This window comes from Rhinolophus ferrumequinum, chromosome 21 (assembly GCF_004115265.2).
Source record: "Rhinolophus ferrumequinum isolate MPI-CBG mRhiFer1 chromosome 21, mRhiFer1_v1.p, whole genome shotgun sequence".
In the NCBI taxonomy this organism is placed as follows: Eukaryota; Metazoa; Chordata; class Mammalia; order Chiroptera; family Rhinolophidae; genus Rhinolophus; species Rhinolophus ferrumequinum.
In genome coordinates, this window is record NC_046304.1 from 37,714,075 (window position 1) to 37,735,453 (window position 21,379).

General features: G+C 56.3%; 1 protein-coding gene across 5 annotated transcripts; it reads right to left on the bottom strand.

The window, feature by feature from the left end:
- Positions 1-21,335, bottom strand: JUP (junction plakoglobin). 5 transcript variants are annotated; one of them, XM_033090832.1, is made up of 15 exons: positions 21,160-21,335; positions 10,846-11,058; positions 9,090-9,349; positions 8,617-8,855; positions 7,653-7,854; positions 6,727-6,871; positions 6,497-6,600; positions 4,969-5,307; positions 3,317-3,472; positions 2,992-3,111; positions 2,374-2,524; positions 2,156-2,277; positions 1,603-1,642; positions 1,142-1,307; positions 1-816 (listed from the first exon to the last, which is right to left on the bottom strand). In XM_033090832.1, the coding sequence occupies exons 2-14, from the start codon at positions 11,051-11,053 to the stop codon at positions 1,156-1,158; spliced, it is 2,238 nt and encodes a 745-aa protein (XP_032946723.1). In that variant the 5' UTR covers positions 11,054-11,058; positions 21,160-21,335; the 3' UTR covers positions 1-816; positions 1,142-1,155. The 5 variants fall into 5 exon arrangements, with proteins under 5 accessions (XP_032946723.1, XP_032946722.1, XP_032946721.1 ...); XM_033090831.1 differs by having other exon boundaries at positions 10,846-11,061; XM_033090830.1 differs by having other exon boundaries at positions 10,846-11,061; positions 21,145-21,296.
- Positions 21,336-21,379: the final 44 nt, after the last annotated feature.

The following is a 21,379-nucleotide window of genomic DNA, read 5'->3' on the forward strand; positions in this document are numbered from 1 at the left end:
TCCATTGGATCTCTGTGTTAGTTTTATTTTCATTGCTTTGATCTATACAAAAAACCAATAACCAAAAACATAAAGCGATAATAATAAAACTCTTCGCAGGGACCACCCCCAGCCCCCAGACCCATGTGCAGGAGGTGGGGTGGGGGTTGAAACAGGAAGGGGAAGAAAAGCCCCTCACCACACACCAGAGGGGTCAGCCAAGGGCACTTCTGGGGTCAGCTAGGGCAGTTGTGTGGGTGGGACGGGGGGGGGGGGGGGGGTGGGGGGCGGGGCAAGGGGGGGCCTTCCAGAGCTCCCCCAGGGATGGGCCAAAACCAACTAGGGAGAGAAGCAGGCAGGGTCCTGAAATGGGGGGCTAACTCTCCACATCTCTGCCCCTCCCCCTGGACAGTCCCTGAACTTTTCAAGAGGAGCTTTGGATTCTGAAGCTTTGGGCCTTGAACCTGGGTGCTGGAGACCCTGGGGCCTCAGGACAGTTGGTTGGGTGGAGTTCAGTGAGAAAATCAGACCCAGAGAAGGAACCAAAGCCCTGTGGGGCCCAGGCGGCTGGAGACAGGCAGCCGGGGCAGGGAGGAGGGTGCTGCTGGGGAAACAGAATCTAAAGCTTTAGTGCCAGGGCCACAGGGTTGGGGAGTGGGTATCAGGCCCTGGACCCACAGCCCAGAACAGAAAAGCAGGAGCAGATCACCGTCCCAAGAAAGACCCTATGGAGGTACAGGGTTCGGCAGGAAGTCACGGCCTGGTCCCCCAGGCTCAGGCACTTTTCTGTCTCGCCCCTTCGTCTGTACAGAGAGCCTCTCAGATGAGGAACCGCACCTGGGGGTGGGGCAGACACAGAGGGGTCAGGGCAGGCCTGGGTCCCTAGAAGCCCATGCCATGCCTGTCACCTGCCCACCACCCACAGAAGGGGCAGGACCCCCCTATCCCCAGCAAAGATGACAGAATAAGATAGGCCAAGGCACGCCTTCCTTGGGGGAGCTCCATAGCCGAAGGCCCCAGACTCCTTCCCCCCAAAAAAGGAGCCAGGGTTTCCACAGAAACAGGAGAGAGCCTCCGTGAGACGGAGTCTCTAGAGGGAAGGGAACGCGTGTGTCAGCAGCCCACAGGCAGAGGGGAGACTGCAAAGCGGGAGGTGTCGTACCGGGCTGGCGCCAGCTAGGCTAGCATGTGGTCCGCGGTGGGGTAGGGGGGCCGCAGGCCATCGCTGTAGGTGTCAATGGGATAGTCCCCGTCCATGTCCATGTGCATCTCCATGGGGTCCAGGGGCACGTCACTCGAGTACATGGGGCGGTAGGTGGCATCCATGTCTGGGGAGGAGAAGGGGCCTCTGTCCAGGGTCTGCAGGCCACCCCAAGGGGTGTCTGGACAGCCCTCCGTTACCTCCTCTACTTCTGCCCATCTGCAGGGGGCCTGACCTCCTTCCCCGAGCGCCCTCTTCAGGGGACCCGGGCAGAGTGTGTGTGGATACCGCACAGCAGCTGCCACTGGTTCTCTGGCCCGGGACACACGACGCCTGTCCCTCCCTCACTCCCACAAGCTCAGCCCGCCCCCCAGCGCTCCGGGGTCCTGAGAACGCTACACACACTTGCTGCACACACTTACCGTCTGCATAGGGTTCATTGATGGGGATCATGCTCTGGGCCTGAGGAAAGAAGACAGAGGGGAACATTGGGGGCGGGGAGGGTGGGCAGGGCCTGCGGCCAGCTGGGGAGGCTTCCATGCAGGGAGCCAGGGGAGAGGGGAAGACGCCTTGCGGGATGAGCTCCTCTCCTCAGGTACCTCCCCAGAGTGGGGGGTCCCACCACTCATGCTTGGGGGAACCCACAGAACTAAAGCAGCCCTGGGGAGGGGAGGGGAAGCGTGAGGGCTGGAGAACGCGTGCTGGGAGCTGCCTTTGTGCACGTTAGAAAAAGGCACCCCTGCCTCAACACTTTGTATTAGGTTGGACAAAATAAAATTGCCATTTTGGTAAGTCAAAAACAGATAGATGGTTCAACCTACTACTTCCATCTCCTGAGAACTGTCATAACTGATCCAATTATAAAATAAAAACCTATGAACTGGACATGATGCTGGGAGCCCCCGGAAAAGTGCGGTCCTTGTGCAGTGAGCAACTTGCACAACCGTACGTTGCAGCGCCTCCCGGGATACTCACAGCCTCCCAGGCAGCCGGGTCGTGCTTGAAGAGGGAGTTGGTGAGCTCCACAGACACGCGCTTCCGGTAATCGGGATTCTTGTCCTCAGAGATGCGGAACAAGACGGCCGCAGCATAGGTGGCTGTTCAGAGAGGAAAGGAAAGGCCAGTCAGGCATTTACCTCTATGCTGGCTTGGGGAACAAGGCCCAGCCGCCTCCCTCTTGCCCTCGCCTCTACCTGTGCCCTCATTGTGTGAGTGCAGTAGCTCCATGAGGGGGGACGAGGCCCCCTCAGCATCAATGGCATCAGCTGCCTCTTTGTCCTGCGCCAGCTCGCACAGCACCCCAGCGGCCACACGCTGGATATTCTCCACAGATGAGTACAGGAGCTGGGGAGACGGGGTGCAGTGGGGGTAAGGCAGGTGGGCAACACGCTATGGAGCCCTGCCCAGCTCTGCCTCCCCTTTCTGAATTGAACCCAAGCTCATACTAGAAAGTATGAAAAGTCTAAGAAAAGTATGAAGAAACAGAAAAGAAAGCCAGCTACAATTCCCCACCCAGGCAGACATAGCATCTGTTAACACCTTGGCATATTGCCGCTGGATTTTTGTCACATATATATATATATTCCTTTTTTTAATCTGACATTATAGCATAAAGCATTTTCCTACATTAAAACACTCCTAAAAATCTTTGAGTTCACATTGATACTCAAGAAAAAAAGAGAATGAGACCAAGGAAAACCATAACCACACCACAGCGATCACCAGATCCATGGCTGCCGGCCTTCCCCTTTCAGCCATGTGGGTAAACAGGGGTTGGGGGGACCTGTCCTGCCCACCTGCCCCAGACTCACCTGCACGAACAGGGGGATGGTGTTAAGTCGGAAGATCTCCATGCGGTTCATGGGATCCCGGGCGAGGATGTGCAGGGCTCCAGTGCAGCCCTCCACAATCTCTTCCATCCTCACGCCATCCTGCACGAGAGGAGGCACTGGGGCACCGCAACAGGGGCCCCTTGCCATGGCCACACTCCCCACAACACTGACAACCCTCGCTGGTCCGTGGAGTGGCATCAGGTGCAACTTGCCTCCCCGTGGACACACTCACAAGCACACACCTTCACACAGAGGACACCTGACCCCCAGGCGGGGCCGTGACTGGCACCGCCAGCTCACTTACTGTGTAGGGCTGCTGTGTGCCTGCAGCCACGTGGCGCTGGGCATCCTGGTGCGCCTTGACCAGCAGCTGGACAAGGCGGGGAATGACCGCTGCTTCCTGCAGTGGGGCATGGTTGGCTGGGCACAGGGCCAGATTCCTGATCAGGCCGATGGTTGCCTGGCAAGAAAACGGACAACAATCGGGGGCATTTCTTGAGTGTCGGGAGGATCCCAATTTTCCAGCATCATCTCTTTCTCCCCTATCATCATCTCTCTGTCCCCCAGGCTGGACCAGGACATGCTGGCAGATCCCCAGAGAGTGAGATCACTTCAGCCCAGGTCCCTTGTTCCACAGGATTCTGTGAGTTCTCATGTCTAACTCTAACAGTCCCTGCTAAAATGATATCCCATTCTAGAACATTCTGCCAGCTCCCATACCCTGACCCTCACCCGTCTCCTCTCTCTTCCCCACCCCCAATAGAAAACACAGTTGTACTTGCTTTTCTGATCGTTCTCAAACCCTGATTATCAGGGAATTCTGAATACGGTCGCCGCAAAACTTCCTATTTTGGTGCTGCTCATATTGGAATCAACCCCCGGGAGGACAGACGTCTCCTCCCCAGGGTCCCCTGACTCCCAGAGTCCCCTGGGGTCTTACAAAACAATTTATTATCTCATTTGATCCTCAAAACAAGAAGCCAGCGGGGCAAGGATAAAAATCATGTGAGAGATGAGGGTGTGAGCACAGGCTGGATGAGCTGCCAAGGTCACTTTTCACGTAGCTGCTGGGTCAGCGAGGCAAGTCCTTTCCCCACCTTGGGCTTGCAGCACGCACCAAGCCCAAGAAGGTGCCATGAGCTGCCTTCTTTTTCTCATTATGGACTCTTTAAAAATTCAATGTATATAATCACTTAGAGTCATTCTTACCTGTATTGTTAAATAGTCTAAAACTTAGCCAATGCCAACTGGGTCTCCTAAGGCAGCCTCCTGAGAAGGCTGCACCCCTTTCATACCCTGGACTCTCTATGGCAGATACCACGCATCCCCCAGAATCCTCTCTTTTGTCTTTTTAGCATCCCTCCTGCGTTTTAGCGTGGCCTTCTGACACATGACACACTGCTAGCCTCTTTGCATCTAGATGTGGCCAAATGACCCAGTTCCAGGGTGTGGGCTAAAGCAGTATGTCCCACTTTCTGGTTGCTGCTAGTCTTCCCACTTCCCTTAGGCTAGAACGCATCTGTGGGGACGACACTGTTCAATCATCAGTGTGAGGACAACGGTCACCCAGTCTGGTGTAAGAAGTGAGCTCTGAGCTCCCCAACCAGCAGCACCACCTGGGAGCTCATTAGAAATGCAGAATCTCACCCCACACCCAGACCTACCAACCAGAACCCGCCGCTTAATGAGACCACCCAGGTGGTCATGTGCATATAAAACTTTGAAGCTCTGTCTGTGGGGATGGCTGCTACGAGAAAGATTCTGGATTTCAGGAGCAGAGGTGCTGAAGTCTAAACCATTCCATGAGAGAGGAATACACGTCTCTCTTTTTGGAGCCAGTCTTTTTGGGCCTCTCTGTTACAGCAGCCCTGCCTGTACCGATCCAACCCCTAATCCTGACTGCAGAGCGCTCCTCTGGCCCCCCCACTTTAACACCCATCGCGGCAGCGGCTGTACCTTGACCAGTGGCCACTGGTTGGGCTGGTTGAGCAGCTTGACAATGGCTGGGATGCCGTAGTTGAGGCGCACGGAGTTCTGGGCCATCTCAGCCTCAGGGTGGCGGCTGGTGAGATGGCGCAGGGCGCAGACCGCTGGCTCTGTGATATCATCCTTGTCACCAGCACGCAGGATGGCGTGGATGAGAGCCTCCACGCCGCTGTTCTGGGTCACCAGCGTCTTGTTCTTGCTGTTGTTACACGTCAGGTTAGACAGAGTGCCCGTGGCACAGGTGAGGACGTTGACGTCATCCACACTCAGCTGGTTCACCAGAATCTTCAGCACGCTCTCCAGGCCCTCCTGGGGTCGGGGAAGGCAGTGGAGAGTGAGCGAGACTCTCAACAGCAAAGGTCTCCCGCGTGTGTCCAAGGAGAGCGAGATGGCCTGATGAGGTGGGTCAGTGGCCCACGCAGCTGGCACGCGATGGGCTCTGCCTGCGTGCTAAGAACCTTCATCCCCCGAGCCTGCTGATGCCCAGGAGAGGGCAGTGCTCTCCCATGGGGCAACTGAGGCTCAGAGAGCTTGCCCACAGACCACAGCGAGTGGGCTGGATCTGAACCTAAGCCTGTCTCCAAGCCCCATGCTCTTTCCTCCACCCCCCTCTGCCCCTCCTCTGTGTCCTCAGACCCAGGCAGAGCCCCACTCAGGCTGAGGGACGCCCCCAGGCCAGGAGGAAATTGAGGAGGAGGCCACGTGCTTCAGAGGCCTAGCTGATCCACTTTCACACGCTTTTCACCTTTCTGAGCCGTCACGGCTGCCCCCTCAGTGGTCCCCAGGCCAAATCTGCTTTCAGGAAACATCCCTGACCCAGAAGCCTCACTTCTCCCAAGAGGAGCCACGTGGGCCTTGTGGTGGAACAGAAAGACCCCAGGCTCTGGGGACAGACGGTCCCGGGTTCACATCCGAGATCTACCATTTCCTAGCTGTGACCAAGGGCCTTACCTAACTCCCTGCGCCTCTGTTTTTTCATCTAACCAACGGGGTCCCACATTCTACCTCCAAATGTCGATAGGGGTAAATGAGTCACTGTCTACAAGTGCCCAGGAATTTAGCACGTGGTGGGTGCTCAATAAACAGCCTACTGGTTGGGGGCTCTTAGGAACGGTAGTCAGGTTAGAAGGAGGGACCAGGAGACTTGTCCTGAAACTGCATTTTTCCTTAAATTGTGTTTTTAACTACCAGGGCCCCCACGCTGTCTCTTGGCACACTGCTCCCCACCCCAGGGTCTATGTCGAAACTGTTCCCCTGGTTCAACCTAAACCCCAGCTTAGAAAATCAGCCCCATTCATCAATTCCCCTTCCAAGATCCCCAAATGGGGGTTAGACCCTTAAGCTAAAGGGATAAGGGTCGTCAGGGTACATCCAGCCTCAGCCACAACAGGACAAAATTTAGAGATTGTAAGCCTCCGATGGCTCGTAAGGTCAGACTCCCAGACAGGCTGGACGTGGTAAGATGGGAGGATAATCCAGACCTGAATGTCTTGCTCACCTGCTTGGTGGCCACGTCTGAGAGGTTACGCAGGGTCCAGAGGCAGTTCTGCACAAGACGGGGGCTGTTGCTCGTCAGGTGTTTGCCCAGAGCCTGCATCCCACCTACAGTGGGGGACAGGGGTCACGTCAGCCACAGGGAAGCATAGCTGACCAAGCTTGGCCGCTAGACAGAGCCCTCGCCCCAGCCCTCATGGCCACATGGGCCACCCTCACGGCTGTAACACTCACCAGCCTCCACAATGGCGGGCTTATTGCTGGGACACACAGACAACACCTTGAGCACACGGCTGGTGGTCCAGAGCAGCTTCTCGTAACTATAGTTGCGCATGATCTGCACAAGGGCCTGGGGTCCTCCATTGGCCAAGATGATGAGCTGTGGGGAGAGGAGAATGAGTATGAGACACACAGGGAATATGACGAGGCACAACGGAGGAAGAGGGGGCTAACAGAACTGCCATTACTGAGCTTCAGCTAAAACCTGAATAACTTTTGTGATTAAGTAACACAAAACCTTGAAAAAATGATAATACATAATGCGGGCAAGGATGTGGTGAAACTGTCCTAACAAGCATTGCCACTGATGGCATTGTAAATAATACAATCCTTTTGGAAAGCAATCTGGCAATCGGGGTAAAAACCTAGAAATAATAAAAACCTTTAGGCCTACTAATGACAAATTTTCTACTCTTTCAGGAAAGCTGGGCGCCCAGAGATGTTCATTACAGAATTGTTTATAAAAGTGGAAAATTGGGAGCAATCCAGATGCCCTCTCTCAGAATAAAGTCTGAGGCCTCCGCTTAATGAAATGCTATTTGCCACTACAGGAAATGATTTCAGGACAATACAGCAAACAAAGATTTTTAAAATGTGATTTAGAAAACAGATGCAAAGTTATACATTTGCTATTGCTACAGCTACATACAAATATGCCAACAGGATAGCACTGGAGGAAGCACCCTGAGATAATGACGATGGTGTGCAGCTAATAACTTTTTTTCTTTTCTTTATCCTCAAAATGGTCAGTTACCTGATGAAACATGTACAACTGCACATACAATATATATTTAAACTAAAAAGGGTGAGGAGGCTGGAGCTGGACAGAGGTGATATAATGGCGGGCTGTGGGTCTTGGTTTGGGATGGGGAGGGGCCCACCTTGCTCTCCTGGTTGCCGTAGGCCAGGAGCTGCAGGCAGTCGGTGGTGATAGCCAGGAACTTGGGATTGTTCTTGTTGAGCAGAGGCACCATCTTCTGCAGCCCATCCGCCAGGCGCACCGCCATCTTGGCGCCCTCTTGGTAGAGCAGCAGGTTGTGCAGCGTGGTGATGGCATAGAACAGGACCGACTCCACAGGGGAGCTGGGGTGGAGGGCGGGGGGTTAGTGTGAGTCGGGTCCCAGGGGCCTGGCCTAAGTGTGGGCCACCTCCCCCCAGGGAGCCTCCTCTAGTACCTGCACCCCCATGGAAACAGCCCTTTGTTAAAATCTCATCATTCCTTGAGCCCAGCCTTACTCCAATGCACAAAGCACACAGTATCTCTCCTCTCCCACTGGGACCATGACACCCCTTGCTCCTGGGCTTCCAACCCGGTGCTGAGCACACAGTAGGTCCCCTCAATATCTGTCCCTACTGAGTAACTATCACGTGGAAGGCCACATGCTACAGAGGCCCTGCAAGGGGCTCAGAGGGAAATAAGATTAATATCTCCACTCGTAGGCAACTCATAGCCTGATACAGGGATGAGGAAAATGGCTAATCAACATTGCAAGGCTGGAAAGATAAAGGTGGCAAGGGACTTTGCACATGCTGTTCCCTCTGCTTGGAATACTCTTCCTTTCATGTACAATGGCCAAATTCCACTTATTCATCAACCCCCTGCCATTAGAATAAACAGCTTCTCAAAAGGTCTGAGCAATCTCAGACACATCTTGGCCCTAGCCTATTCTGTAGCTTCATAACTAACCTGCTAGTTACAGAAGCAGCTAAGTACCAAAACTGGGTGTGGTTCTACACCTGGCACGTAGTAGGTGCTCCATAAATGTTGAATGGAAGCCCAGAGAAAGGAAGAGGAGGCCCAAGTGAAAGAGGACCCAGGCCCCTGCAGTGAGTCAGAGTGGGTACCTGAGCATGCGGACCAGGGCAGGGATGCCACCTGACTTGAAGATGGCAAGCAGCCCCTCACGGTGGTGGGAGAGATTGTGCAGAATACTGGTGGTGCAGCGAGCAGTGTCCAGGTCGCTGGTGTTCTGCATGGTGCGCACGACAGCTGCCACCAGCTGGGGTGAGCCCATCAGCGCCCGCCGCGACGCCTCCTTCTTAGACAGCTGGTTCACGATCATGGCTGCCTTGGTCACCACCACCTGGCGGGTGGAGGGAAGGATATAAGGAAGTAAGCAGATAGGCCAGGTCCAGCTGCCACTGAGAAGGAGGGGCCAGGAGACCACTTCACAACGCTCAGAGGGACCCAGGTCAGACTCTTCCTGCCGATGGGCTCTGGGTCAGTGACCTCCCTCCATCCCGGGTAGGGCCCCCTCTGTGACATCTGACTTCTGCCCTCCCTGCCTGCCCCCCTCCCAGTTAGGCTCCTCACGGACCGGGTCCTCATCATTGAGCAGCTTGGTGAGCTCAGGCAGGGCCCGGGTGGCCAGCTCAGCATCGTCCTGGTAGTTGATGAGATGTACAATGGCCGACTTGAGCAGTTGGGATGGCTCTGCCAGCCGCTGCAGGTTGGTGGTCTGCCTCTCCACCTGGGTGGCCAGCAGTAGCGAGCTGTCCTCGCCTGTCATACCAGGACACATGGCTTCCCGCACCCGCTTTGCTCTGGCTGTTGTGGACATCTGGTACTCCAGGTCACCTGGGGGCCAATGGGCAGGGACTGAGCTGCAGACGGCAGGCAAGGGGGAACCTGGCTGCACAAATAGCCCAGCTGGATTCTCCGGGCTGCCTCCCAACCTGACCAAAGCGCACCACTTGCAATTCTGCCTCTAACCAGGGACGCTGAAGAGGTCACCATCACCGCAGCTAAGTCATTTGTAAAATGGGGCACCACCTGTTCTGTCCACCATAGGGAATTCTTATGAGAATTAAATGAGATAATAGTTGGCAAATGCTCTGAAAAGAAAGGATTCAGGTGCCTGGCACATCTCACCACAAAAATGTTAGTGATTATTATTATTAATAGGAATAGCTAACATTTTTTGAGTGATTGTGTACCTGGCTGAATTAAGCACTTTTCCTATATTTTCACATTTAATCTCACGACAACCCTACAAGATAAGTATTATTATCTCCACTTTACATATAGGTTATAAGAATCCAAGCTAGGATCTGAATGCAGACAACCTGACTCCAGAGCCCAAACCCTGATTCTGCATCCCTCCCTTAACAACCAGGTGGGGGTAGGATGAGACAACCTGGGTCTCTTCAACCCTGAAATTTCATGATTCTAATTATACCTTCATCATCCCTAAAGGAGGCAACTCTCCCATTATATGGGCAGGCAAATCGAGGCCCAGAGGCAGTAAATCAAAGTGAATGTCAAGACGGTGGGTTTCAGAAAGCAGGAGGTGGGTTCTCAGCTCAGACTCCAGGTTCCCCTCCAGTTCCCACCCCTTGGGTGGACCTGGGAGTCTGACAAATAGGTACCCAGGCTTCCCAGGCAGCCCTGCCCTGGCCACTGTCCCAATGCCCTGAGGAAAGGGAGGCAGAGGTTCCACCCTCCAATTAGTCGGGGAGAAGGAAACGTCTACGTAGCTTTCCCACCTGGGTGCTGGCAGGGCATCCCTATTCCTAAGCACCTGAACTGGGTCGGTCACTCCACCATCTGGCCTTGGCCCATTTCCATGTCAGCATGTTCCACATACTGGCATCATCTCCTCCCTGCCCACATCAGCAGCCCTCAGGCTTGAGAACTGCACCTCCTCTACCAGACTAGGGATTCCCTGAAGGCTGGAGCTCTGCCTCCCCGTCACACTTGAGGGTCCTGGAATAAAAGGACTGATTTCCCTGTAGTCCATGGATTCCCTGAGGGCCATAGTGACACCTCTTCATCATACCGCAAGTTAATGCAAGGCAAGAACTGTGCCTCTTCCTTCAGACTGGTGGGCAGGGTCTCTGCCTCCCCTCCATACTAGAGGTTCAGAGAAGAGGAGTCTGCCTCCTTCCCAGATGCGGGCATCCTGAAGCAGCTGTGGATCTTCCCTCAGACTGGGCGGGTCTCTAAGAGCAAGAGCTGTGCCTCCCCCCTCAGACTGGGAGCCCCCTAAAGTCTGCCTCCTTTTCCCTCCCGTCAGGGCCCAGCCTGGTTTTCTGCTAGAATATTCCCATGGAATAGTCCCCAGGGCTCCCCACCTTGGTTCTGGGGCACCCCCTGGGTGTAGGTGGTGGTCTTCTTGAGTGTGTACTGGCGCCCACAGGCGTCATCCTCCTCCATGATGCCCTTGCTGCTGACCGAGGGCACACAGGTGTGGGCGCCCGAGTGGATGCCTGAGTCATAGGTGTATGTCTGTTGCCACTCGGTCACCTTGATGGGCTGTTCGATCAAGTTCATCACCTCCATGGTGGCTGCTGGGGACACAAAAAGAAGGAGCAGGAAATCAGCTGGCCTCTCTTCACCAGGCCCTGCCCGTCACCCCTTCCCCCACCTCAGCCCCACGGGCCCCAGTGGGCTGTAGTGGAGGGAATGGGGGGAAGAAGGGCCAGGGAAGGATACCCCTAGGTGAGCCCGGGGCTTGCATCTCTGACCTCCAGCTAGGGTGGGGTAAACTCCATGGAGCGCAGGGCAGTAAAGAGCCAGATGCCCCACCCAGCTCTAGGCTCCCTCACCTTGCTGACCCTTCCCAACTCTCCCAGAGCAGAAGGCTCTCAGGGCCTCTAGCAGCTTCTGGGATCCCACATACCCCTGCTCATCCACTGGGGCTCCCTGGGAGCTGATGCACCAACTGGTTGGTCAGACAGGGAAGCGGTCAGACAGGTTTCTCTGGGGAGCCTGGGAGGCTGCTAGGAGCAGTCAGAGGCGCCCAGGATCTCTCAGAGACTCTAGGATCTCACTTTCCTGCAGATGGGGCAGGATCACAAGTGGCCCCAGAAGCCCAGGCCTTAAGAACCCCATCTCTATAGCACCCCAGCTCCTGGAAGCCTTTCCCAGAATTCTGAGTCCCACTGACAGTTTTAAATTTCAGCCACATACAACTGAGGCAATTTGCCTGTCTACTGAGACTCAGTGTCCCCATCTGCAAAATGGGGTAGCACCAACTCCTTCACAGGTTGCTGTGAGGACCATATTTATAAAGGACCCAGCATGGTGCCTGGCTCATAACAGGTACCGATGTTGGTGGCCGTGGCTGTGTATCAGCTCGTCTCCCCCAGCAGGTGTTTGCTTACCTCCTAGCCTCCTCGAACCCAGGCTAGGGATAAAGAGTGAGGCAGGCCTCAGGGCGGTCACTGCCACTCAGGCACCCTTCCCTCTCTCTGCAGAGACTTGGGCCACTTAGGGTTGGTGAAGAGATAGGCCCTACTCTGTACCAGGGAGGTTAATGCCCACCTGCTCTGTCTAGGTCCCTGTCTTGGGAGCTGACCTCTGGAGCCTAGTGTTGGGGGGGGTGGGGCGGGGGGGTAGGCAAGGGGAGCTGAGCTCCAGTGAGGGCCGCCCTTGTGCATTTCACTAATGCTGCCATCCTCACAAGCGGGTTTTGAAGCACATGCTCTGTTCGCCCATTCACAGATGTGGAAACTGAGGCTCCACCAGGTGAGGTAGCACAGCAGAGAGCCAGGGCCAGGCACAGGTGTGAGTGACACCCAAGTCTGCGGCCTTTGCACACCCAGTGTGGCCCCAGACTGCAAGCAGACACGGGGCCGGTCCATCCATGAGGCTGTGCAGCACCCAGAGCTTCAAACTCATGTTGGCGGAGCAGACGAGGACAAGGGTGGGGTGGCTGGTGCAGCCTAGCCCCACCCCAGGAACAAAGATCACCAGGGATCTGTCTTCCCAGTGAGGCGCCAGGTACCACCCTCATGCATGACAAATGGTCCTTCAGGTCTTGCTGCCTTTTATGGCAACACCTGGCTCCTCCCCTGCCCCTGAGCACACCTGGAACAGGCAGAGGCAGGAGCCAGACCAGTTTCCAGCCTTATTCCCCTCCTCCCATCACCCCAGTGACTCAGAGTTTCGGGCTGATAAACAGAAGCAGGCCCAGAACACCAGACGGGCGGCGTGGTGCCACCAGATGTGCCAACTGCTTCCCAGGCACTGACCAAGTGTGACTATTTCAGGAAGAGCGTCCCCCCTCCCGCCCCCACCCTAACCACACTCCGCCCAGCACTCCTGCCTTCCCTGGAGAGAGAGAGAACGTGGGAGAGTGGGAGAAGCAAGCCTGTCACAGAGCCGCCCCCGGGGAGGGGCAAGCACTGGAGAAGGAAGGTGAAACTGCATCAGGAAATACAGCTGCATTAACCCTCGAAATACCACTTAGCCAGGCAGAGGACTGAGTGGACATCTGGACTCTGAGCCTCCGTCAGATCCACTCAGGATGAATTGAATATCTCCAGCCCTGGTCAGTAAAAACACCCCCCTTTGGAGCCGGGAAAAGCCCCTCCCCAGCAGAGACCGCTGCCTATCCCCGGTGCTTCCAGCCAGAGGCACACAGGCCTCACCCAGGAGCACAGGGACCATCGCCCGTCCCTGTCCAAAGGGACCACCAAGGTCAAGGCTGACCACACGATGTGCATTTCTTCAGCAGTCCCCTCACCACCCCCACCAGCCCAGGCCTGGAGCCAAGGAAAGCTGAGGGCTGGACAGCTGCCGGGTGGGGTTGGGGAGTGAAGGAGAGCAGAGGATCCCTGGGGGAGGGGGCGTCCAGCTGCCTTTACTATCAAATGAATCTCATGCCTCCCTCAAAGCAACCCTGGCAGGCATTTTATTATTCCTAATTTCTAGGTGAGGAAACTGAGGCTCCTCCAAATTGAGGAAATGGGGCTCCATCCAGTTCTGCTCAAATCCAGGTCTGCCTCCAGCCACTAAAAAGGGAGGCTCCCCTGGTTCCTAACTGGGGATCCAGGAAGAGAGGGACCCCCTGGGATCAAGAAGAGAGGGTCAGACAGGCAGGTGCAGAGGAGAGTGGGGGAGGAGCGGGGGGACATGGGTGGAGCTGAGCCCCCTCACCCAGGGGAGAAGCGGCAGGTGAGGCCAAGCACACTCACAGTTGGAGGCAGGGCACCAGCTGGGAATTCAGGAGTCCCAGGTTCTAGTCCCAGCTCTACCACAAACTTGCTGAGTGTCCTTGGGCAATCAGTTCCCCTCTGTGCTTCATTTACAGAAAGGGTGGCCCAGGTGATCTCAGAAGAACGTTGCCGTGTAAGATTCTAGGAATACGGAGCCAGGATCTCCACCCGGGACAAGAGAACGCTGAGGGTGGGCAAACTTGGAAAGCAGTTCAGAGAGGACACACATCAGCACTCTTCTTGAGGAAAGGATCAGGGAGAGAGCTAGTCCTGCAATAGGAAGGCTAGAAAGTAGTGAGACTTCAGGCAGCGTTGTCAACCAGCCCCACATTTCTCACTCCCCAGGAGGACCAGGGAAATTCTCCCACAAGAAATAAAAATGCTGTTTTTGCAGTTCCCAGGGTGGAGGGGGCCGCACCCAGGATGGTCTCGTCCCCTCTCCACCCTGGACCTGGAGCAAGACCTGCCCCAATGCCCCTGGACAGAGCCAGGAGGGAAGTAGGAGAGACAGACGTGGGCCCTGCCCATGCGCCCTGGACAGAGACGGGCAGAGCCAGACACAGGGCGGTTTTCTGAGTTGAATGGGGGGCCTTTGTTTAGCAGCACGCTCTATTCTTGGCAACACAGGAGGAAGAGGCCAGCTCAGCTCAGATAGGGTGGAGTGGGAGACAGCACAGGGGACAGGAAGAGAAGACAGGGCCCAGGAAAGGGTGTGCAGAGGACCTTTCCCCCACCAGTCCACACTGGAGGAATCTGCAATCAAGCAATGAGGCTGCTTGGGGCATACTCTGCCCTTCATTCCTGATCAGCAGGGTCAACCCAGTGGGCTGGCACTGGGTACCCTAAATCTAAAACTGTCCCGCCGGAGTGTGGCCCAGGCCTGACATTAAAAATAACTCCCACCAGAGCTACATCAGGCTCCTGGCCCCGCCAGTATCCACCACCAGGGACGGGGTGGGCTGGGCTGCAGGATGCCAAGTGTCAGTGAGACACCTGGAAACAAGGACAGGAATAGGCCGCCCAAGAGGCGTGCTGGAGCCACGCTCAGAAACACAGCACTAGAGGACTAGAAGAGCAGGCTGGGCAGGGCCCCTGGAGGTTCCTTGGGCCAGAGGCCAGCACCCTGTGCAGACTCAGACCACCAGCTCATACAGTGACGGAGACGTGAGCTGTAAACAGAGTGGGAGAGCATGGGAGTCAGGGCAGGGGCTCCAGCCTCACCACTCACTGGCTGTGTGCCCGTGGGCACGTCACTCCTTTCCTTACGTCTCACACTCCTCACCTATAAAGTGGAGATAATTATGCCACTCTTTTCTTCAGACCATTGTCTGGATTGAACACAACCCTGACTGTAGAAGACCTCTGCGGACAGGAAAGGCCTAGGCAAGCATCCTTCTATTAAGGAAACCAAGAAATGGCAGAGAAGGAGGCCAGCGGATGGGCCTGGCAAGGTGGCCAGCAGCCAGCCTGCTTTTTGGGAGCCAGGACCCAGGACACGACCCGGGCTTCCTTTCCTGAGCCCTTAGATAAGGGCTAGGAGGGACACTGCCCCCAGGCCTTGGCCAGAGTCCCTGGAGTAGGGTGGGACATGGCTGGGGACGAGGTGTTACATCCAGCTCCTGGGACGGAAGGCCAGGTGGTGACACTGTGCTACCCCCTCCCCAGTCACATGTGCTGCCTTCTGCAGCCGGGCCGGTCAGGCCTGGTCAGGCCAGTCAGGCGTGGACATTCCCCACATAGCGGCCCCAGGGGAGAGGCCAGGCTCAGCAGGGTCACCAGCCCCCACCCTCCCCCAGTCTATCTCTGGCTCCAAATGAGATTTGGCCAGCAGTACCAATGGAAACAGACTCTAGAAAAGTGCAGAGACAGACATGACGGCTTCTCTTGAGAGCCCTGACTCCCCCATCAGGTTGGGGCTTCCCAACGAGGCCTCTCTCCTCAGACTGGCAGTTCCAGGAGGAAACCCCCAGCTGACTAGAGAGGTTCCTTGGTAGAGACTGTAGTCTCCTCCATCAGATTGGTCATTCCAAGTGGGCAGAGATTAAGCAGGTGTTAGGTATGACCAGGGCCCTGGGGACAGAAGACAGAAGCCCTTACTGAGCTTCTGGAGGAAAATCCTCACTTCCGGCCTGGAGGACACCCAAGCAGTGGCCCAAGGACTGGCTGGGAATGGGGGAAGCTTGGGTCAGGCTGCCCAGCTGCTGTTTGTTTTCTTCCTTCTGGGCTCCTTCCCAAAGCAAACAAAACAGGGTGGGAAAATGAAGGGGACTTGGAGGAGAGGGAAATGCAGGGCCAGGTGGCTTGACCCCGGGGAACCTCTCGGCTCCCCCAGAGAGGGCTCCAGCTGGAACTCTGTTGCCTTCTGCTGACCCTGTGTGGGCAAAATCCCAAATCGGCAGATGATCCCAAACCAGGACTCCTGAGAATGGAAAAACACTTCACCCAGCCTCAGGAAACAACAGCAAAGGACTAACATGTTGGTGACATCTCAATCCACAAGTGCCCACTGCCCCCCACCTAACCTACCCCAGGTGGCTTGGGCAGCTGCTACCCCAGCTGGTGTCCACTCCTCAGGGGTGGTTCCCCGAGGTTTCACGCTGCAGGGACGGCTGCCTAGCTCTCTCCTGAAAGAGCAGGGAAGACCCAACCGCTCCTTATTTGCTGGAGAAAACGAGAATTTGGATAAAGGTTTGGCTAAAATTTGGTATTATATACAGAGTAGGAAATCATCAAGATTGAGGCTAAGAAACAAGAAGGTGCTAAGAAAAGCGACAGTCAAGAAATATTCATGGTAGTTGCCTCGACGGTATAGAAATATGTGATTTATTTTATGGGTGATTTGTTTTCTTCCCTAGTGAACTTTCCTAAACTTTCCAATTGTTTTTCACAATGATCAGATATTACTGTTTCAGTCCAGAAGGAGAGGAGTCCCACCGCCTCCTCACCCCCAAACAAGCAGCATATTGAGTGCCCAGACCAGGTCCCAACTCTCTCCCCTGGCTGCCACTCCTCAGAGATAAGAATCCACAAGACTCCACAGTCTCCACAGTGAGGAAAGAAAGCAGACCTGTTAACTCACACTTTGCAGGTCACAGAAAGCTGAGCTTCCTGCCTTGAGGGCTCCCGAAGGCTGAGATGCCAGGAGGCTGAGCAAAGGGGAGTGGCAGTGAGCTTTCTCTTCAGGCCCAGCCAAGGAAGTTGCTGGAAACTGGGGCAGTCCATGGCCCCCAGACCTCCACCAGATTCAACCATGTCCCAGGAGAGAGGCCTCCCGGTGTCCCTTGCAGGGACACAAACCCTGATGACCTGCTCCGGCCACACTGCTCTTTCTCTTCACATGGGTGACTGGGCCAGCTGGCGGCTCATGGATATCTGCCCCTCTCATGGCCAGGTCGCTCTTCTCCCAGAAGACACATGACTGATTGTTGCCCCAGGGACTCCAGCAGACCTCAGACTTACCCCAAAGGGTAGTGACTGCTGGGGCAGGATGGCCCTCCCCTAGCTCAGGGACAGGGCCCTGCTTCATCCTCTTCAGAGAAGAGTCACCTCTAAGCTTCCATCTCTCCCTTTTATTCTTCAACTCAAGATCTCATCTCTAACACAGAGCAAGGCCTTCCTCCTGTGGCCTCCATTCCTTCCACAAAGCATCAGTCCCAAAAACTCGTATGTCCTCAGGGGTGACAGAAAACAGCAAGCCCCTCACCTTCTTTATAGCTAACAGCCCCCTGAGCTCATTCTCTTTCCCTTCTCTGTCATGTCAAGTTTCTTCAGCCTTCTCTTCTCCGGGACCAATAATCCTGATGTTTGGGGTCCTTTCCTGCCTGCAAGGGATCCGGAAGCCCAATGCTGACAGGCTCAGGTACGGCCCCCATTTCCCAGGCCCGTTCTGGTATCAGATGCTCAGTTGGCAGAGGTGCCAGAGCCTGGCAGGTCTGAGAAGACAGTGACACCAGCCCCTCCTTCAAGGAACAAGGCTCTGGCTGACCCCACTCATCACCAGAAAGGCCCTCCCCAGCAGCACAAAACCCCTACTGCCAGCCCCCAGTCTCCCAAACAGAAGATAGCCAGCTCCCCTCCCCACCAAGAGCAGTCTGGCAGCACTGCTGGGTACGATCCAGCAGGACATCAGCCCAGTCCTTAATCTGACTCTCATTTCTCTCCTCTCTCCAGGGAGCAGGCCCCCCCCCCCCTTGGCAGAGGCCCAGCCCCCAGCAGAGCAGGTGACTCCCACTTCCTATACAGGGACAAGCCCAGAACAACCCATGGTTCTGCCCACTCAGCCAGGAGGCAGCAGCAGCTTTGACCCCCGCCCTCTCCTGTCCGCACTCCTCCACACATCCGCTACAGTCCCTAGTTTTGGGGAGAGAGAGCCCCCTCTCCCAGGAACTAAAAACCAAACCCAGGGGAGGTTTCGGAGGACTGGAGGCTAGGACGCGTCACCCCTACCTGACAAACCTGCACCCTCCTTCACCACTCACACATACCTTCTCAGGCCCTTCTGAATTCTCTTCTCCCCAAACTCCCAAGCAGAAGCTCTCAAAAAGGAGTGGCAGAAAAACTCTTCCTAGAGCCACAGTGGGGTGATACAGCAGGTTGGGCTCCGGGCTTGGAACGAGAGGACCTAAATGCCAGACCCTGCTTGGGTCTGGCTGTGCAAACTTGGGCAAGTTACTTATCCTCCCGGAGTTTCAATTTCCTCATCTGTAGAATGGGGTAATGATAGCTGCCTCTAGGGACAGTCATAAGGATTAAGTGAGAACAGTTAATGCAAGTGCTTGGTTATCTGCAGCGTCCTCCGTTGCTTAAGTTACCATTTATCAAGTACTTCTTGGGTAGGTAGGGATTATTCCCATTTTGCCAAGGAGGTCACTGGGGTGAAGTGACTTGACCAAAGCCACATAGGTAATGATTCAAACCCAGCTCAGTGGAAGCCCAAATCCCCGTGCTCAGAACGGCCACGCCAGAACAACTCTTCAGGTAAACAGCCCTGCTGGTGATGAGACCCATCCCATTCTAAGATGGCTCTCGCCTGCCTGCCTCCCTCCCAGGCCAGCGAGTGACTCCTCATGGGTATCTCCCCCACGGGCTCCCAGGAGGCAAGCAGGCAGCAGCCCGCACCCTGACCGCCTTCATTCCTCCTGGCGACATTCTCAGAGCCTCAGCTCTGGCAGCCCAAACAGAGGTTCCAAAGGGAATGGGGTGGGGCCGGAGGGTGCTGATGGGGCAGGTGGAAAGGGCTCCTATCACCCAAGCTGGGGCTTGATGGAGCAAAAACTGACTAATTGTATCCTACCGGCCCCCGGCCCCCCCCCCGTCCCCCCCACCCCCCACACACACCCCCCCCTCCCATCTAGTAGGCAGCCAGTTTTCACCAGGCACCTCCTAGAAATCCTTCCTCAGTGTTATCTTTTCATCACAACCACAAACCAGATTAACTAAACGAATCATTTAATCAACGTAATTAGGATGCCTTCCCCTCCTCCACTTTGGGGAGACAAGAGGGAAAACAGGTTATTTTTGCTCAAACTCCATGCCCTTATGGCTCCTCGGAGGTAGTACACCCCCCCCCAGAGCAGAAGAGGGACGGGGAAGGAGCCTGATCCCTGGGGGTGTGGGGCACTCCATGGGGGTCCCCCTACCCCCCCTTTCCCATCTACAAACAAACCAGGTAGTAGGATCTTCCCAAGTGAGTCAGGGCAAACAGCCCTGATTCCCCCCAATCTTCCCTTCACCCCAGGACTGAGGGAGAACCTGGCTCTACATTCCCCTTCTGTTCCCCAGAGAGGCTGGGCTCCAAATCCCTGCAAAAAGATCACACTTCAGATTTTTAAAAACCAGTGCTGAAAGCCTGATGAAGATCATGAACTCTGGCCAGAGAAGGGCCTCTCAGAAAATGGGGGAGGGGGCACTAATTCAGCTCTGCCTGAAACCTTCCCCCCAAAAGCCTTCCTTCTGTCCCACTTTCCTCATCAAACTCTCAAAAGGGGGCAGGTGGAGAAAGGACAGCAAAAGCCTCCAGAAGGAACGCATCTTCAAAATCCAGAAATCAACTGGAAATCAAGGCCCAGTGCTCCTCGCTTCTCGGCCCCAATTACCAGCCAGCTAAATAACGTGGAGAACGGGGTGGGGGGGGGGGGAAAGGACCAGAACAATCGCTTCCCCCACCCACGTCATTAGGCCCGGCTCTGCCCCACCCCCATTCCTGGGGAGGGGGCAGAGCTTGGGAGAGAGTCACAAGCGCAGGCCTGAAGCGAGGGGGTGTGGTGGTCCCCGGAGGCAGGAAGAGAAGGAAGAAGCTGCTTCCCTTTTGGCCCACCCCCCTCATCCCGGCCCCCACCTTGGGCCGAGGGGCCCAGCAAACAGGATGGAGGTGGGGGCAGGGAGGACAGGGTCAGAGCGCAAGAACTGGCCCTGGCTCAGCTTGGCGGGCTGGGGGAGGGGGCTTTGCCCCAAGAAGGACCCCGTCAACCCTGGGGTAAGCCCTGGGCAAGGAGAGAGGAAAGCCCCCAGAGAGAGCTGCCGCGAATACCTCCTTTAGTAAAGTTTGTTTTGGGTGATTTTTTTTCCCGACAATAAGAGGTTAGGGAGGGTAATCCAGTTCCCATATCAACACTGGAAGCCACAGCTACTAGAAACTGGGCCACCCATGCACCCATAACACGAGCCCTCGGCCCAGACCCCAGTCCGGGACACGGGTGCGGAGCGCGGAGTCAGCTGGACGCGGGGCCGGCCCTGCACAGTCCCACTGTCATCCCATCCCATCTCCGCTGGTGAGCCCTAGCCTGTCACCCACCAGAGCAGAGGGTGGCGCCGCAGGTACCGGACCGACGAGGCTCCGGGAGCTGGAGGACAGGGCCTCTGGGCTCCGTGTGCTCACCTGCTCAGCAGGTGGGGCCCGCGTCGCTGGGAAAATGTGCGCTCGGCCCCCACAGTTGGGCAAGCCGGGCGCAGACAATAGGGCCCCACCCAGGCCTGGGGGAGTAGAGAGGGAGGGAAAGCGAGGATGACGCGTGAGGTGGGGTGAGGGTGGCCCCAAAGAGACCAGCGGCAGCAAGTTTCCCAAACAGTAAATTCCTAACTAGAGTGCGCCCTGGGACGCAGACGGAGCAGGTCAAAGTCTCTCCCGCGAGAGAACCAGGCAAGAGTCAGAGACACGGCGTCGGGCGAGCTCTGTGGGCCCCGGGGCAGGCGTGACCCCGGAGGCACCTGCCCCGACCTCTCCCCGCCCTTCTCAGATCCCCAGCTCACCAAGTCCCAAGTGCACTCCGCCGGAGCCTCGCGCCCCTTCAGTCGCCGCGCCCAGGACCCCAGCGCGCCCCCTGCCGCCGGTGCAGGGTGGTGCTCCCTGGCTATCTCCTTCACCTGCCCTGAGACAGCGAGGATCGGCCTCTCGGCCGCTCGCCGCCTTTCCCTCGCCCCAGCGATACTTGCCGCGATCGTCCGCACCTGCGTGTGGAGCCTGGCCGGACTGGGTAGGGGTAGGGCCGGGATGAGAGCCGGCGCGGGCAGCGAACTGAGCTCGGTGCGCTCGGGCGGCGGCTGCTCCGGACTCTGGCCAAGGCAGCAACTCAGTAACTGAACAAAAGGCGAAGGAACCTGACAGCCAAGCCACGCCTCTCGCCCCCTCGAGGCTCCGCCCCTGAGGGAGACGCCCACCCATTGAAGC